General features: G+C 45.3%; 1 protein-coding gene across 1 annotated transcript; it reads left to right on the forward strand.

Annotated features, from left to right (window-relative positions):
• Positions 1 to 1,464: 1,464 nt before the first annotated feature.
• On the forward strand, positions 1,465 to 18,827 carry nfatc4 (nuclear factor of activated T cells 4). Its single transcript, XM_040143788.1, has 13 exons — positions 1,465 to 2,056; positions 6,667 to 6,833; positions 8,101 to 8,613; positions 8,710 to 8,885; positions 9,391 to 9,547; positions 9,861 to 9,961; positions 10,927 to 11,028; positions 12,170 to 12,357; positions 13,349 to 13,489; positions 14,680 to 14,735; positions 14,940 to 15,066; positions 15,994 to 16,716; positions 18,559 to 18,827. The coding sequence occupies exons 1-13, from the start codon at positions 1,864 to 1,866 to the stop codon at positions 18,627 to 18,629; spliced, it is 2,715 nt and encodes a 904-aa protein (XP_039999722.1). The 5' UTR covers positions 1,465 to 1,863; the 3' UTR covers positions 18,630 to 18,827.
• The last annotated feature ends 691 nt before the right edge of the window (positions 18,828 to 19,518 follow it).

Consider the following 19,518-nt stretch of genomic DNA (forward strand, 5'->3'; position numbering starts at 1 on the left):
AGATCACTTTCCAGAGTTGTAAAATCTCACGGTACTATAAACGTTTCTGCAGTGTTTTAGTGTCTTCCTGGGTCAGCACAACCCTGTAAATGCAGCCCCGCTTGAAATGAACTAATTCGTGGAGGGGGGGGGTCTTGGACGTTAATTTGAAGGCTAATAGTCATAATCAATAGCAAACTAAAATAAGAACCTTCAGCTATCTACAACAACAAAAAATGAATCCTTTTTTTTTTTTTAAATCACTGGTCTATAATGTTTTGAACATTCACTCCCTGATGGTGTCATAGTCCAGCAGCCCAGTGCCATTTTGGGATTTAGTGATGGAGGTGGTGAAGCGCCGGTCAAGTCTTGTTTAGGGCCTCGGAAAGTCTCGAGTCAGCCCCGCTGGTAGCACTCTATCCTCCTCCCAACCGGACTGTAACATCTTGAGATCAGTCCAGGATCCGAGGCCCTGCCCACACAACCCCAAGAGGATGACAGGGAGAGTGAAACAAGCCCCCAGTTACGCTCCAGTATAACGTTGCGCCAGATGATTGTGAGAACCAGAGGAGGGCGAGGAAGGAGGACAGGGGGGGAGAGACAGAGAAGAGGAGGGGAGATGGGGGCGGGGGGGAGTAAGGAGCGGGACTGAGGCAGAGAGAGCCTGAGAGAGTGTGTTTATTTAAGTTTTTCGTCTCCTGACTCAGACAGAGAGCAGACTACAGTGGATAATGAGAACCAGATCTGTGGTGGAGAGGAAGGAGGGAGGGGAGACTCAAGAGGAGGAGTTGGTGGGGAGAAGAGGGGAAGGAGGAGTGGGATAGGGTAAAAAAAAAAAAAAGAGAGAGAAAAAAGAAGAAGAAGAAAGGGGGAGGAGAGGGTAGAGTGACAGCCAAAAAAGGGGGACTGTCGTGTTCATGGCCACAGGAAACAGGCCCTCTTAACTGACAGTTAACATCACAGCCCTGGTGGCCATGCTGCCGGCCTACAATGGCAGGTTTCGGTCCTTGCCCTGAGTCCTGCTCATGATTGGAATAACAATCATATTGTTCTGGGCTGAAATGTGCGAAACACTTGATTGATGCTGGAGGTGATGTGAGGACAAACCCAATTCTGGTGGGGGGGGGGCACACCAGGAAAATTGTGTTTGGATGGTGGTGCAAAGTAAGATGTAATTCGCGGAGAGAAGCCAAATTTGCAGGGTATTTGTGCATTAAGTAAATGTTAAGTGAGTTTGACAAAAAGCGAAACCTCCAGAGTGAGTGGGGAGGGGGGGGGAGAGCAGGGGAGGCTGGAGGTTGGGCGGGGGGTGGGGGTGTGTGGGGGGGTGGGGGATTCGTGACTGACAGGCACAAGACCCTATGGGGAATGAGTAACGGACCAACTGGAGCTGGGGAACCCACCCAAAGGCAATTAAGGGTAAAGGACGACAAAAATATTTGATAAACTTTTTTCCCTCTCTCTCTCTCTCTCTCTCTCTCTCTCTCTTGAACGGGGAAGAAGAGGGAGAATCGAGGCTACAGGGGACGGCGGTGGACCTAGAATGAAAGACCCGAATCCGTCGGGTGAACGTGTCTCGGCGAAGACCGTGAGATATCCCGAGCGAGGGTTTGATGTGGACCGAAGGGCATCAAGTCTGAAAAAGTTGCAGAGATCCGAGCAAGAGGCAGCCCTCGCCGAGTGGAAACAGCGTGGAAAAGCTGCCGAAGTTACACCGGAGCCTCCCGGGAGCAGGGATATTTGCGCGATGACACGCACATAGGAGAAAGTCTTTGGGAATCGCCCGTCTCCTCTTTTTTTCGAGGCGCGCCAAAGACTTGAAAGCCGCAGCATTTGACACAGGGAGATAAGACTGTATCGCCGTATCTGTATCCTGTCCCTGCGATGGGGGCCGCGCCGGGCTCGGGCTGGGAGGAGGGCGAGTTCGAGTTCAAGTTGGTGTTCGAGGAGGACCCGCCGCCGCGGCAGCGCCCGGGGCCGTCCCCGGCGCGCACAGCCGAGCCGGACAGCTCCGGGGCCGGGGAGGAAAGTGAGGGCGCCCTGCTGCACCTGGACTCCTCCGGCGGCAGCGGCCAGGGTTAGAGTCATTTCTCGGATAGTTGAATGTGTCGAAGCGACGGGGCGCGTTAGACGGAGGAGGTCTGAGCGGCCGGCCAGGCTTCTCATGCACGGGAACTTCTGTATGTGTGCGTTTGTGTGCTGCATGTGCTGTAACGAGGGCCCTCATCTGCACGCCTGTGCTTATGTGAAGTGTGTGTGTGTGTGTGTGTGTGTGTGCGTGCGTGCGTGCGTGTGTGTCTGTGTGGGTTTGAACTTGCATGTGATGAGTGCGTGCCTGCCTCTATAAGCATGTGAGCGGGAGTATATTTTTATTGTGTGATTGTTTTGTGTGTGGTATGCATCTGAGTGTGTGCATATTCTGTATCCCTGGTTAGTGCTTTTGTGTGCATTCGTGTGTTTGTGCGTGTGTGTGTGCGCGGCCCCAGACTCAATGTGTTTCTCATCAGCTGTGCGTGTGAGTAGAGTTAACAGCTGCCATCTGGGAAGGAACCTCAACCTCTGTGTACTGAACGCCCACCACATACACACCTCCCTCCCTCTTTCACTCAACCTCCATCTCCCCATTTTTCCCTACCCACACACACACACACACACGCACGCACACCTCATATCCTCACATCAACTCTCTCATTTGTTTCCCGCCCACACTGGCATATAGTTGTATTACCACACCCAAGGCATGAAAGTGAGCTTCAGTAGAAGCGAGAGAGCGATTCTTTACTCTCGGTGATTCATTTTTACTTTACGGAGTATAGACTTTCACAGAAGTCTTCTTTTCACTCTCCTGGCCTTTTGATGTCACTCCTGATGCTCAGATTTATGTCCCCGGCTCTCCATATCTATTGATGTAACATGCAGACCAGTGGGATGCAACTTCTGTGGCTTGTGACGCATGAAACAAAGCAATGTCGACTTGCCAACCCTGGTCACTGGCTGCATGTGTTTACCAGTTGTGACCAGTTAAACTAAACAGTGACTTAGTTTTACTTATTTAGATAACTTTTGGATGCCTGAGGAGGTCAAATTTAGGAATGCACCGATTCCCACTTTTTTCTTTCATGACACTGAAATCGGTGTATCTGGAGATATCTGAGGCCAGAGATGGTTGCGGCTCTAAAAAGAAAAAAAACCCAGTTGGCAGTGTGCCGTGACTTAATGAATGTAATCTGTAGCAGGAACGCTGAATTTTGAAATAACAGTGACAGAAGTACTTCATGCGGATCGGTCAGGTCGTTGTCCATACCCAATCGGCTCAGTATTGGCCCGGGAAAAAAACCAGCGGTAATTCACACAAAGTAAAAGAGGCTAATATTAAGGGGGAGATCTGAGCAAATAAATAGTATGTTTTGAGGCAGAGGTGCTTTCCAATCATGTTAACCAAATGATCCCCCAGATTTATCTTGTGGCACCTTGTGGGGCTTCTGAACCACTCGTCAAACACATCACTTTTTGTGAGAGGCTCAACTCAGGACATAGAACGGTGTATTACTTGAGGTCTGTTGGACTTTTGAGGAAAAGTCACGGACCGTGCTCAATAACTGTCAGTTCACCATCAATTTATAAGATATGTAAATTGGATTTTGTCATTTTCCATGTGTGCGATGGCTGTAATATTTTCAAATCTTTGCCTGCTCTGCAGCGGTGAAGCCCCCTTTTTTTTTTTTTGTCTTCCACATGTCTCCAAATTGCTCAGGACACAGAGTAAAGTTTGAAAGCATATTTGATTGGAGAGGCTTTTCTTTTGAGTTGACGAGGCTCCCTTAAAGAAAGTGACGCGATGGGTCTGTAGTTGAACATCCAAATGGTCATTTCAGATACAAGAAGGGAGGGTTGAAGAGGAGACAAAGAGGTGAAATCAGCTAAGAATTCACAGGAAAAATGCAAGGGCGAGAGAAAAGTCTGAAAAATAAACATTGTTTTGTTTAGCAGAAATATGGATTTTCTGATTTCCTTGCCTCATCTCACAACCCCTCAGATTTATCATTCGATCCCTTGTGGGGGTCCTGACCTTCAACTCGGGAAGATTTAATTATCGCTCCTTGTGAGAGGTTCAACTCAGGACACAGAGCGAAGTATTACATTATATTAACCATGTTAAATGAGGCTTCCCAAAAGAAGATTGTGTTCAGTAACCGTCAGGTACGTTGCCCAGTCAGTAAACCCCTTCTGCTGCTCTTTCCACAAACATACAAATGATTGCTTGATGAATACTTTTAAGAGAAGAGCCTCGAGAGGTACATTTTTTTCCCCCCGCTGTTTTAGGTCTGAACACGGCTTTGTGTCAGTATAGTTGTAGGCTCTGATGTGCTGTGCACCGGTGAGGGTGAATTAGTCTTAGCGGGTAGCAGAATTAGCAGCTACTTGGGAGCCCTAAGCCACCAGACAAACTTAAGACTCTAAAAAAACAAATTTAACCCCCATTTCATTTTGTTTTTTTACCACTGGTGTTTAGGATGTGTATACACATTTCCCAGCGGTACCCAGTAGTTCCGCCTGAGGATCTGGTAGGGGTGTAGATGATCAGATCCTCCGGCCATCTCACAGCCTCTCAGATTCATCTCACATCCCTCTGTGGCGTGTGGGAACCGCTGATCAAAACAGCGCTTTTTTTGAGGTTCAGCTGTTGTGTGTTCATTGTGTTCAGAAAGTGTTAGGTAAGTTTTCCCCTGCTTGTCGGTACACAAACATCTAAATCTTTGTTCCATGCGAAAAGCCGTCTACCAGCAGAGGAGTTGCCTCAGCGCTGCAGCTTTAATTGCTTGGAAATAGTTTTGTTGCCAGGAAACATTGCGAGATATTTTTTCACCCCGAGTCTTAATTTGTTGGCAGTCGGCTGTTGTTGTGCGCCCGCGTTGCCCAAAAATTGTCCGAACGGCCTGCCGCCGCTGCAGTGCAACGACGATCAGCTGGAGCCTCGCTCATTACAGAGTAACTACTGTTTGGCTCCGTTTGGAGGCCGACTGCACCGTGCTGGGGAAATGTGGTTGGGACTGGGGTTTCGAGGGGTCGTGTCCTCATGCGGATGGTTGTTTGCCAGAGTCCGAGATGTTTTGTCGAGAATGTTCTCTGAAATATTTAAGAAAGGAATGTGGAAAAGCCCCAGATCATCCTCCTAAGTTGTGTTTTAAGAGTTGGGTTTGTGATTCTTAAACTGTGTAAGATTTGGATCAGTGAGGCAAAAGTCAACTTCATGATTTGGTTAGAATTCCCGCTTCACCCTTTACCGCACATTTTGTGACTGTGATACATGGAAGATGGACTAAAATAGATCTCCACACTCAAAGTAGAGTTAAAAAGGGGGGGGGGGCATTTATTAAATTGTTGCCACATGACTGGGACATTGTGGAATATACAACTAAAATGTACTTGAATGTAATATTAGTCAAGTTTGGTATATATCAGGATGAACTCATGAAGCTACGTGGCCGGACAGTTCCTACAGATGCCCCATAATTTTATTCATCTGATAATCACTTTTAATATTCCTGAGCAGATTTTAGAAAGGTGGCGTTTGAAAAATAATTCAATACATTTTTCTGTTTTGCCGGAAGAAAAATATTCATGCTATTGGGGTAAAATAACTGACAATATAAAGATCGGGACCAAAGAATAACAATGTAAACAGACTTAATATTTATATCATTCAAATATGGCACATAACCACCCCCAAAACCAAAACATGTTGTTTTTTAATTTTTAATTTATTTTATTTTATTCATTTTCCTCGAGAAATGATGTGTTAGTTAGTGAGCTTTAGAGGTGCTGGTACTTTGTTTACCCGGGGACAGAGCCAGGCTAACTGTTTTCCCCTTGTTCCCAGCCTTTGCGCTAAGCTAAGCTAACCGTCTCCTTGCTCCAGCCTCACGTATACACAACAGACATGAGAGTGGCATCCATCATCTCATCTGACGATCAAGCAAGAAAGCATACAGGCACATTTCCCCAAGAGGTCGAACTGTTCCTTTTTATTTTAAAAGGGGGAAAAAAAAAATTCGGCACTTGTCTGAAAGACACTAACTGTACACTTCCTGAGAAAAAAGGTTCCAGTGGCATGCATTTTCCATATGGCAACAATCACAGTGCAGAAAATCAAGGAAGACTGATGTGTACCGAATGATGTAGGCATGTTGATGATAAAAAACGCGAATCTTTACTCACCGCATTGGGTTTGCAATATTTTGATTGACATCAAATGAGCCTTTCTCGTGCCGGATATAAAAGAACAGTAGGTTTTCAGAGCCGACTGTCATCGTGTGGTTCTGAAAAAAGATTAATGGGAGGTCACGTGACCCCCGAAACCCACAACATGTGATATCAAAAGACAGTGTGTTTGAACAAGGAGAAAAAAGTGAGCTTTTTTTTTTTTTTTTTTTTTTTAAAACGGGAAAGCAGCCAGACAATGAAAATTGTTACCATGTGGAAGTAAATGTGAATAATAGGAAAATGAACACACTGTAAACTCTTTATTAGCAGCAGTTGATTATCAGCATTTTTTTTTTTAGAATTAGACCAACTTTTGTCCATAGCAACGGCGTTTTTTTCTTTTCTTCATTTTCTAAATCACATATTCGGTGTCGATGTTTGCCATGTTTCCTCACGTTCAGTCTAATGGTTGTTTACTTTCAGTTGCAGACAACCACTTGGCCGCCACTCATGCAGGACACTCAATCAGCATCCCCAGCCCGCCACCCTCGGGCAGTCAGAGGGCCGGGATGCATTCCCCGCCTCCACGAAGGGCCCCGGTCAGAGAGTTCAGCGGGACCTACGAGAGCCTGCCAGCGCGCTCTGTGCAGGTGAGGCAACCTGTTTGCAGACCCCATTCTGCACCCGTTGCTTATTTTACCCCATTAACTACAAACTTGCATTGAGGGTGAGCTTAGTCTCGGGTCCGGCTACTCTGCGTTGATGTAGTGGTCATCACTCACACCTGGAAACTGCCTAATGCAGAACTAAGCTAAATCCACTCGTGTGCACATTTCTTTGAAGGTAAACTTTGGCGTTAAACATTTTGAGAGACATGGCTTCTGAAAGTGTGGGGACTGTCGCTCTTGACACAGTCCTACTCTAAAAACAGCAATGCCTTGCCCTTCCCGGTTTTGTCGATGCGGAAAATCCAGGGACATTATATTAGTACAGACCTCTTTCAAAATCATACCAAAAGGGTTCTAGGTGAATTTCTTACCTTCCACACAGCCTGTGGTTTCACTTAATCCAAACACAGTATTAATTTAAACTTCCAAAGTCTTGTAAGGTGCTGTCCTGAGTTGAAACCATTCCAGTGAACGTTCAGTTGATTTATTCATTATCTGCAAGGGGACGCAATTACGAGCTGGGAAATCCGTTCTCCGCCGTTGCATTTAGCTCCTTCACCCTCCAGTGTGTGAGAGTCAGTTTCTAAAAAATGTAGCTGTGAAATAAAACTTTGCGGACAAACATGCTAAGCAAACACAGACGTTGGTTAAGGGGATTTGGTAGGGTTTTCTTTATTTTATTTTATTTTTTTGCATCAAAATGACGCCTTTCAAAAATGGCACTTTTCACAAGCAGAGGTGACTCATGGCGAAAATAGTTTCGTAACTGTTCCTGTTCTCAGCTGCATTACTTCACGATCGTAATAAAACCAATGACTGTAACTTATAAAACATCGAGGCGGCTAAATGCTGACTGAGATAGAATTTGTAAATAAAGTGAAAATAATTACTCCCTTGAAGGTAGGTGATCAATCCAAAAATCCAGAATGTCCCTTTAACTTTTTGCTTAGACGACTGGAAAATGAACTGTGATAGGTTTGCAACTGATGATGTTTTTCGATTTGTCAATCAAATTTTTTCTTTTCAAATCTTTAGTCTATGCTAGAAAACAGTCATAAATGTCCTTCAGGAGCCAGTGATTAAAAAAAAACAGAGAAAAGCAGCAAATCCTTGCATTTGAGAAGCTGGAAAAAGGCAAGTATTTGGCATTTTTGGTCAGAGACCGATGTATTAAATATATCAGTCTGTTGACTGAGAGACAAAGCTAAGAAAATGAAATATCCCTCCCTCACACTCATCTTCTGTTCAGGTTTCAGAGTCCCGTGTGGTCGAGTGTCCCAGCATCCAGATAACCACCATCTCCCCTGAAGACGACCCGGCGCCCACCATTTCCAGCTACTGGGACATGGGCGGCGGAGGTGGGTGGGACCGAGAGCGCCTCTACCTCCCCCTGCTGGACCCCTTTACCTACCGTGACAGATGCCCCGGCTCCCTCAGCCCCAGCCCCGCCTCCAGCCCCTCCTCGCGCGGCTGGCTCAGCCCCGCCTCCAGCTGCGACTCCCTGCTGGTGGAGGAGGAGGAGCTCAACGAGGCCACCATCAATTTTGGGCTCTCGCCGTCATCGCGGCCCACTTCCCCCGGGGGCAAGAAGCGAAGAAACTCACCCCTGGCCTCCCCATGTACCTCACGGAGGGGCAGTTACTCAGAAGAACTGCAGGGGTGCAACCTGGAGGGTGGAGACCCCACCCCGCAGTCACAAGCTCCGCCCAGCAGCTGTGAGCTCAGCATCCCACAGAAAACCAGGAAGACGTCATTAGAACAGGTGAAGACGCTGGTTTGGTTTTTGTGGTAAAACATTAAATATTTAATTAAAATTTGGATTTCCCTGCAGTGGCTGGTCTCACTTTTTGTCCTCCAGTTGTCTCCCAGGGAGGTGGATCAGGAGCAGGCTCCGGGCCACAGCTCCCCCTGCCCGCTGCCAGAGACCCAGCAAACCAGGAGAGAGCCCCCCTCGCTGGGCATGGACTACCTCTCTGTGCCCCCTGCTCTGGCCTGGGGCAGGGCCCGAGCCAGCGCCCACAGCCCTCTGTTCAGGCGAGGACACACGCACGCACACACACACACACACACACACACACACACACACACACCACCATATATACAATGATATAATGTCAGAGAAAAATCGTCAGTTACCAGACCAAGATTAAGAGCAACAAAAATTTTATCATTCTTTAATCGTATCAGTTGAGTGGATGACAACTGATCAGCTCTTTGAACGAAGCCTAGATCCATTTGCACAAATTGAAAGTACAATTTTAACAGTGTTAATAAGCACTAAGGTCTAGATTTTCCCAGTTACACCATTAATTCACCCAAATGATAAATAAATCCCAATTGTTGTTCTTTACACTCACCGTGTGCTGTGTTTGCTGTTTTTTGGCAGCTGTCACGTTTGCGTGTGTAAATTATGCGTAACTCTCATCAGCTGGTCCGCTGCATAATTATTCATCCGCACCTGTCGTGCACCTCTGCCCCGGCTGCTTTTCACCGTCCACAAGTAAAACTGTCGGCCCCATGATTTTCTGCCCCGGTGCAGGTCCAACGCGCTGCCGCCGCTCGACTGGCCGCTGCCGTCCCAGTTTGACCAGTATGAGCTGCGTATCGAGGTGCAGCCCCGTCCACACCACAGAGCCCACTATGAGACGGAGGGCAGCAGGGGAGGGCCAGCCGTCGCAGCGGGGGGGCCCCCCCCGGCAAGGTGAGGCACAAACCTGCAGCTTCACATAGCTTCTGAGGGATGGAGTCCCATTTTTAGTGAAGACAGAAATTTGTCTTCACTAAAACGACTTGCTTGGAAATGCTGCACAAACGTAAATATTCATGAACATCTCTGACTGATGTTACAAGTAATGTAATTTCTAATTCCAGCCGAGGTAGAAAAATTCAGGGTGAACGTTTTGTGTTCGTAAAAACTGCAACAGAGTCTTGGGAGCGCACGTTGTGGCCCGCTGCCGCTGGCCTCGTCACAGTTTGATCTCACCTCTCACGCTGTGTCTCTCTTTACAGCTGTGTGGATACGCGGAGAGGAAACCGCTCTCCCTTCAGGTTTTCGTTGGAACGGCTGACGACAGGTCCATCAGGCCACATCCTTTCTATCAGATACACAGGTACTGAGCGGCCTCTCTGGTCGAAATCATCCCTCTATCATACATTAATACTCAAGGGACACAACATATTGTATACTCATGGGACACATCATGTGGCTTTAATCATTGCGTAATCTACCACCAGCTGCTTGTTGCGTTGGTCTAGGAATTTTTTTTTTTTGTTCGTTTGTTTGAGCCAGTCATTGTCAGTGTAGCTTGTTCTTGATGAGAACATCAGCTTGAAATAAAACATGTTTGACTCTTATTCTTTGAATGTTATTGCAACACAGAAGTCCATCAATTGGGAAAGACACTGCACGTCTTACTTCGCTATTATTCTTCTCAACTCTATTTTGGGAAATCGGCAGCATGTGATTTGTCTGTATAAGACAATATTTAACCGATCAGGACAGTTTCCTTAACAATTTGCATGTAGATGTTCTTTTCGGGATTCAATTCAGTTTTGCACACTACACACAAGTGAGCTTACCCTTTGCGGCGAGTATGAAATAGTAAATAAAAAATAATATGATATTTAATGAAGTATATATAAGTTTTGCGCAGCAACTGTTATCGATCAATTTATCAGTTGTTTTTTCAGATTAATATGATAATTTAATCTGGAAAATATCAGAAAAAATGGTGGAAAAGGCCCTCGCAGTTTTCCAGACCCCAAAGTGACAGACTTGTTTTGTCTGACAAACACTCAAAGCTCGAAGGCATTCAGTTTACAATGATATGTAAGAGAGAAAAGCAGCAGTTATGGCTGAGTAGCCGCTAAAAGCAAAAGGTTGTTGCTCAATAAATGACTCAAAGTGATTAATCAACTATCAAAATAGTTTTTAATCTAAACCCCTGTTATCCGGTGCAGAGCCGATAGGTGCTGGAGCATGCACTTTGTGAAAGACAGGGGTTCACCTCTGACAGATCGGTAGGTATGTGCATACTTAGCCGTCAAAACGAGCTGTTTCTCCTCCCCCCCCCAGGGTGACAGGGAAGATGGTGGGTACGGCCAGTCATGAGAGCGTTCAGGCGGGGACCAAGCTGCTGGACATCCCCCTCAGCCCCGAGAACAACATGACTGCCCTGTGAGTAGAAGAGAGACAGGGTGAACCTTTCCCCCACGTGCCCACAGCACAAGTCTTTGGTATTTTTGCATGTTATTCAGCTGTGACCTCCAAAGTCAGGGCTGTTCTGAATTCTACATTATATACGTGAGGAGGAAGATAGTCGAGGTTGGTTGTTGAAGAGTGTGACTAAACAACAACTGCTAAGCCATGGTGGAAGTACATTTGCTGTTAACTACAATTTTGAGCTTTTGTATTTGTGTAATTGAGTATTTCCAATTTTTATACTACTTTATACCTCTACTCGGCATCATTTCAGAAGGAAATATTGTGCTTTTTTTTTTTTTTAATACTCCACTGCTTTTGACATTTTTAGCTACTAGTTACTTTTTAGAGTAAGACTTTAACAGTAGGATTTTGTAAGATTTTACATAAAAAGACATGATGAGATCATGAGAAGACCATAAGACATGATAGGATCATAAGATAAAATACATTGTAGAAGATGAAATAATTTGTTAAAAAAAACAACTGCAAAAAAGCAGTGTCTCGTGGGGCCCATCGTCGCAGAGGTCTAAGAGTTGTTAGTGGTTCAAGTAAAGAGTGACTTTCCATCTAAACTTCTCAGATGGTTTCATTTAACTAACTGTAATTATCCCCAAAAAAATCCTTCTTTCCTCCCCCCATTAATCATCTCACGACCCCGCGGATTAATCTTGTTACTCTGCGGAGGGGGCCCCGATTCCCCCGGGTTGGGAACCGGTAGACTAAACTACATGACGGCAGATAAAGTAGTTCAAACCACCGGCTCCACCTCGAGCGGCTGCAAGAGTAAAATGCTGCTCACGCACTGACGCGTCGGTATTAACAGTCGGACAATGTCAGACGTAGTACTCTGACATCACTCGGGACACTGTACGGCACCAAAAGAGTTCTTTTACTTTGATACACTTCCCTGATACTTCCTCTGTGCTTTTATTGAGTAAAGGTGCTGCTAAGTACCAGGGAGCAAAGTACTGAACCTCAGCAGGCCAGCGAGGCCTTTCACTTGCCGACAGGAGCGTGCACCTGTGTAAAAGTGAATCGGTGTACTGCCAAGAAAAAACATGCTGGGCCTTCCCCGGATAAATTTACAGTTTGAAGGAAATCTCTTGTGTTGTAGCATTGACTGTGCGGGCATCCTGAAGCTGAGGAACTCGGACATTGAGCTGAGAAAAGGCGAGACGGACGTCGGGAGGAAGAACACGCGCGTTCGTTTGGTGTTTCGCACCCACCTCCCTCTGGCGCCCCCCGTAGCCCCGTCCGGCCGGGTCCTGGCTCTGCAGGTGGCCTCGCTGCCCATTGAATGCTGTGAGTTTGCCGGTCACGCGGGGTTTCTAGTTTTTCTATCATCGGGGTTGCACATTCACATAATGCTTAACAAAGCAGGATGTTCAAGCCACACTGTGTACGATTTGCAGCGTGCACTGCCACTTTGGGGTGCCAAAGTGGGGCATTTTCAAATTCTACACATTAGGGCTTCAGCTGACAATTGTTTTTTCTTTACCGGTTAATCTGCCAATGATTTTATTAATCGTTTGGACTATAAATGTCACAAAAACAGTGAAGAGTTAGAATGTCATAAAGCCCAAGCGGATGTCTCCAAATAGCTTGTTTTGCCCCAGAATATTATTGATTTGTAACCAATCCTCAAAATTAAGAAAGTGGAATTAGGGATGGTTTTGGTATTTTTGCTAGAAAAATCACTTCAGTGATTGACCTTTTTAAATACACTATCCCGCCTGTGGGACGCTTTGGCCTTGGTATCACTACTTTAGGTGTGTTTGGGTCTGTGCTGAACTCATTCTTCACACAACCTTGACAAATTATACATTGTTTGAAAGCTCTAAGTCTCTTGGTTCTATCCATAAAAAGCATTCTAGGATCCAGTATCACTGCAACTGGCTGTTGATACGGAATTTGCTGTGGCCCCAAAGAGTTTTTCGTGGAAAAGACACTACCACAGGCCTTATATTCCCTTTTTTATACGTAAAAAAAATAGGCGAAGGCAGAAATTTCTTCCATGTTTGTGCCTCTGAAACTTTTATACCCATTCTGAGTCGTAAAAAGAGTTACCTTTCAAAGGAGACCAGGGTTTTGACCATAATCAAATGGGTTAAAGAACAGTAACCTTTTTATTTTGGGTACATTATTTTCAGGCTTGTGCAAAAAAATGGGGGCGTGCGTTTTCTGCCGATCAACTACCCGACTAATTGTTTCAGCTCCGCTACACACACCGGAGTGTGTTTACTGGTACCGAAGGTCACGTCTAATTTGCCTGACTCTCCTCTCCCTGCCTCAGCCCAGCGTTCGGCCCAGGAGCTGCCTGTCATCGAGTCCGTCAGTCTCACTTCCTGCTCTGTGGAGGGCGGAGAGGAACTTCTGCTGAGCGGCACCAACTTCCTGCCGATCTCCAGAGTCCTGTTCATGGAGAGGGGCACAGGTAGGTGTCCACAGAGGAGACAAAATGCCGGTAATGCCATTTCTGATCTTGTTGTCCTTTGTGCTTTCACGAGTTTTCAGAGTAAAAGGTAGCCAGGGTGAGCACAGAGATTAGATGAGGACAAAAGTCTCAGCGAGTTAACCAGCAAAACAGTAGTGTTACTGCGAGTAAGGATTTCTAAAGCCATTGGAGAAAATACCGTCAGAGATACAGTTCAGATAGGATCCATGAGTCTGAACACACATTTACATATATTTCAGCAATAGTTAGAGTAATAACAATTCAGCCGATTGCAAAATAGTGCACCACAAATTCAATCTTTGAGCTCGTTTTCTGTTCTTGTGTTTGCTGGTCTTGATCTTTCTGTAAAGACTAACCGCAGTCAGTCATTCAGACGTTGTACAGTTGGAAATCACACGGCACTGGAAGTGAATCAGGGAGCTTTCCCTCAGTCACACAGTCATTCGGTGAAAAAAACAGAGTGGATAACAGTTGTTTCGACTGTTTTTAAACTGTGAAAGGGTGAATTCGTATAAAGAGGCAAGTAATTGTGTCAGTGTCAGATTTAAAAAAAAAAAAAAATTAAAAAAAAAAGTGCAGCGTGAAGGAGGAAAAGTGTTTTAGATTTTGTGTTGTGAAACAGGATTAATGTGCCTCAGGAGGATAGTAAGGGATTTCAGGATGCCAAATACACAATAGCATGATTTTGGATCAAATGTTTGTAGATTTTTTTTCTTTTTTTGTACATAAAAAAAATTAACAGAAAGAAATCGGCTCTTACATACTTATCTTTGCGGTTAAAAATCACATCCCAGCCTTCAGTCAGTTTTCCCCCTTAAACTCAGCCTTTTCTGTTTTCCTCAGCTGAAGTTAAGATTTCAATCAGTTATCAGTCGATACTGATTTATAAGCAGAACCAACCCAGTGCACAGAAGCATTAACGCCAGCCGTTACCTGTGATCCAATGAGAGCAAAAACACATTATATTCATTAAAATGACTGTGTGTGTGTGTGTTTGTGTCTTTGTCTGTGTGTGTGTGTGTGTGTGTGTGTGTGTGTGTGTGTGTGTGTGTGTGTGTGTGTGTGTGTGTGTGTGTGTGTGTGTGTGTGTGTGTGTGTGTGTGTGTGTGTGTGTGTGTGCGTCTAGGTTACACTTGACCTTAATTCTACCTCATGTTCTTCTCTGTTAGATGGTAAATTACAGTGGGAGGAGGAGGCTCATGTCGACCGAGACAACAGCAATGAGGTATTTTTGCGTGTGTGATCAGTCCCAAACAAAAAAAAAAAAATCTCCAAGAAAGTTAAACCGATTCTGAACAGTCTCTGCGGCAAGATGAAGTTTTCATCGCTGATCCAGTTGTAATTTAAAACCAGCAGGTACAACCAAAGCATCCCGTGAATCTGTTCCAGTCTGTCATATGTTAAGTCCACGCCTCTGTTGCCCTCGTAGTGTTTGCTGTGCGTGAGAGTCCCCGCCTACAGCGACCTGTCCGTCAGTCGGCCTGTGTCGGTCAGCCTCTACGTCTCCAACGGGAAGAGGAAAAGAAGCAGCACTCACTGCTTCAAGTATCTCCCCAGTGAGTGTCCATTCGCACCTCATTCACCTCTGACTCTGCACCTCCCCGGTGCTTCATGCGGGATGTCGTTCAGTCTGTGTGTCTGGAGTTGGAGATAAGACTAGCGGTTCATTTTGCTCTTGTGGTGTTTCAGCCGTCCCTGATATTTAGATTTACACAAGAAACACCTTCACAGTTTCAATGAGTTGGAACATTTTCTAAATGAGTCTCTCTGCAGTAGGTATGTACATACACACAAGTGAGTAATAAGGTCACTCATTATATACATATATATATACACACATATATATGCAAATATTTGAACTTTATTTATTTACTTTTTGTACATATTGTTGTATAAATATCTACAGAATTTACAATTTCAAACATTGTGTCTATACGTGGAATTTTATTTTGCGATAACTGTACTTCCTGAACTGTGTTTGTGTAAGTCCAGGGCCGGGTATGGAATCTCAGTATATTTTGATTACTGACCGAAATGTGTGTGTAGCATTGAGCATTGCAATAGTGAAATATCCAAAGTTGACATCTAATGATGCTTGGTCAGATGTGATCGTTGTCTTCAATATGTCTTTGATCAGATTTTTCCTGGTCTAAATCAGGAAACTTTTTTTCCAGATCTATATATATCGTATTAGTATTAAAATTCAGGAACTGCAGTGGCAGGTGGGGGATGCACTGTGGGGATGTGGACTCGTTCACTGTTCACTTGGAGATTTCCACAGCAAAATCCGTTCCGCTTTTAGATGCGGCGGCGTTTTGAAAACACCTGAAATACCTAAAACCAACATTTATTTCGGGATTAGACAAATAAGTCACCTTTTTGAACTCAAGCCACAATTTTTTTACCAGGAGGATTGTGTATTAATATTAAGAAATATTATTATGCATGTGCAGTGATTCAATTTTTCTGTTTTCTTCCTGAAGTTATGTTTAAAGAGGAAGACCCTCTGCTGTCCCGGCCCTCTGTGCTGCCTCTGGACAGGGGGACTGTGTGTCCTGTGGGGGGTCAACCCAGCATGGACAGGGGCTTCCATGTGAGAGGTGAGCCAGTGGCTGATGATCGAGGCCTGGGTTTCCACCTGCCGCCTTACCCCTCCACCTACTCTCCTCCCTGCCCCACCATGAGCTACCACGAGGAGTACTGCTCTAAACCCGATGCTGCGGCGGAGGAGCCCGGTGGGTCCAGAGCAGCCCTGTCCGAGCGTCACCCCAGCTTCGAGAACCTGGAGCTGGGCTTCACCGAGCTCCTTCCCCCTCTCTACCCCCGCGGCCCACAGCCTCCCTCCCCTTCCCCTTCACCGTGGCTGGACTCACCCTACCTGTCCTCCTCACCCTCTCCCTCCCACTCCTCCTCTCTCAGCCCGTTCCCCGCCGGCAGTCCTATCTCGACCTCCCCTCTGCCTCCCATCCCCACCTCCGCTTACCCCCAGTACTCTGCTTATCCTCAGGAGATGTGTCCCTCCCCTCCCTCCAACCCCAGGCCCTATCAGGACATCTGCCCAGCACCCTACTCCCATTATGAGGGCTGGAACCACCAGGGAAGGGTGCTGGGGATGGGACATGGGGGAGAGAGGGATGCCAAGATCCAGGAGTGCCCCCTGGAGTTTACCAGCTCAGTGTCTATGCACCACATTACCTTTGAAGAAGGTGAGTTGCATTTATTGAGCTTGATTTTAAGGACGTAGAAACGTATGTAGAAACGCTGAATTAGGTGGCTGCATTGCAGACAAATAAAGGACATAGAGAAACAAAGACATATAAAACTGAAATGAGTGAATTTAGTGCTATGCATGAATACATGGATAAGTGGGTGTGTAGATGGAATGGTGAGATTGTAAAAAGTTTGGTGGATGCAGGACGGCTGAGTAAAACGTTACTGTATGTGCGGATGTTTTTATTTTTTTAAGATTATGTCTTTGGCATCTCGCCTTTATTTTATAGTCGACAAGGCTAGAGAAGGGAAACGGGGGAAAATGGTGTGCCAAAAAGGCCAACCGGCCAGGAATTGAACCCGTGAGGTCGCTGTCATGTTGTACGCGCCTCAGCCATTCAGCCTCGGCGCGCCCCGTGTGCAGAACTTTCGATTAGCTGAGTACGGTAATGTCAGAGTTTAGTGTCTGTAGATTGGTGAGTGCACATTTTAGAATTAGTATAAATCATTTTGGTTGATGTTGAATTATTATTTTTCCAGTCATCGGTGGGTTATACGATGGTTGGAGATGCTCTCCATACTGTTCAGTTGAGTAATATTGATCCAGGTCATTCCCATGAATGTGGTCAGTTCCAGCGCCGTCAAACTTCGTCACACCAGAAAACCGTGCTTTCGGGTTCACGGAGTTCGAGTTTGAACGTGCAGACATTCAACAGATGTCAGCCGTAATCCTGTAATTTGGGTAACACTCGCCACCGTCTTCGGTAGTGTGAGGCCTGAGTGGCGCTGAAGCGGGGCCAGCGTTTGGCAAACACCGGGGCTGAAAGCGACGAGAGCCCGATAGATCAAGTGATCAATCAAATATGACCCAAACAAACTCCTCTTAAATGTTCTTAATGGATGTGGCGGTCGCTCAGTGACTACAAGCAAAGACATTTGGCAACCTTTACTTTAATTTTAAGTATTTTTAAAGTGATGATAATTAGGATTTGTTCTTCCTTTTAGTGCAAACATGGCCGTTAGAATATTGCATATCACAGCCCGACGGAGTTTGGATATTTGCTACCGATACTGTGAATACTGCAAATACCTATATTGATATTTGAGAGTTTAAAAGAATCTGTCAGCCTATATTCTTTTTTTTTTCATGAAAACATAATATAAACAAATATTTTTGATAAACAGACAGAGACACCGTTTCTATGCTACTTCAAACATATGAAGCTTTGACATCTCCGTGCTGCAGTTTCCTGTTACTTACCGGCCGATATGTACGGCGATGCGGATAGTTGGTGATAAGCTGATATCAGCCAATATGTCAGCCGATATCATCTTGGAGTTTCAAGGAGCACTCTAAAAATTTTCCCCCACCGCGGGCATTTTTTTTAGATGTTCCCAGGCCTTTTGTGCTGCTCAGTGATGAAGAGCTGTGACAGGAGCCAGCCCACACTTTCGAAACGTTTCAGCTGCAAAGCATTAAAAAACCGTGTTTTCGGGCCAAAATGGCATCCTTGAACTTTTTTTCCTGTGATATGTTACAGTATCTTTCCCAGAATTTTTCCTTAGATATCTGCTCTGTAAAGCTCCTCTGAGGATGTTGCTTTATTATTTGTATCAGGACGTCATAGCCGGGCGATTTCCATAGGAGGAGACACGATATTCAGATTCTGCCATTCCTTCTGCTTTCCAAATAAATGAGTAATTACAGCGTTATTACCTGGGTTAATTCTTACAGGTTGATTACCTTTCATTGCAGGAATGCAAAGGCTTAAACTGTACCGACGGCAATGAGTGTATGAGATGGATGGATGGTGATTTCCTCTCTTCTCCCTCCACAGTATCAGAGTTCATCGGAGAGGACATCCAGTCTTACCAGTCAGGCTCACAGATGGACAACCAGCCAAACTGAGCTCAGAGCAGCTGATTACCCCCGTTTGATGTCCAGCATCATTTTAAAATCCCTTATGCACTTGGTATTAAGATGCGTCGCTCCAGTTACACGTGATGTTGACAGGGGAATTTGATTACCAGGACACTGTTGTAACTATGACCACAGGTAAATGTTACAGTTTTATAAAGGGAAACTAATGTTTTTAACATGTTTTCAATATAAATTATACAAGAAACCGCTTGGATTATGTGTTTTCTTTTGGGGAAAAAAAAAAAAATTAACACTCGTACAAAGTGAATCCAGGAGCGGTTTGTCCATCCTACCGTTAGTACTCATTTCTCTGCTCAGTTCCTGGATGTGATGGAAACTTTCTAAGTAAAGGTGAGGGGGATTTAGGATCCTGTGTTTCCAAATAGTCGCAATCATTTCAGAATTTCTGAATGACTAAATGTCAAAAAATAACCACGAACGGCTGTTGTCAAGAAAGATCTTGGTGATCAGTTTGTTGCTGAAAGTTTGAATTATCTCAGTAGATGTTCTGTGGCTGGGGTGAAGGTTAACAGGATATTTCTGTGACCCCCATGAAAGGACGATGTGCCCGAGCTGTGACTGTTAAAGGTGTTTGACAGATTTCAGTGAGGAATAGTTTGTTAGATCCTCCCTAGGCAGAGCAGGTTTGTCTTGAAGAGAACAGTGACACCTGGGGGGACTCAGGACCAGGACGCCTCAACCGTCCTAAATCAGCAGCTGTTTGAGATATTACTCATTCTGCTGTAGGACTTCACAGGTCTGATTTTCTTCTGTTTGTACTTTCTCCACTGAAGAGAGTGTGGCTACATGAAAGATAGACAAAAGTCTGTCATTATTAGTAAAAACAGCAAAGGCACTGGCAGTTTTATGGGTCTAT

This window comes from Xiphias gladius, chromosome 14 (assembly GCF_016859285.1).
Source record: "Xiphias gladius isolate SHS-SW01 ecotype Sanya breed wild chromosome 14, ASM1685928v1, whole genome shotgun sequence".
Taxonomy (NCBI): domain Eukaryota; kingdom Metazoa; phylum Chordata; class Actinopteri; order Istiophoriformes; family Xiphiidae; genus Xiphias; species Xiphias gladius.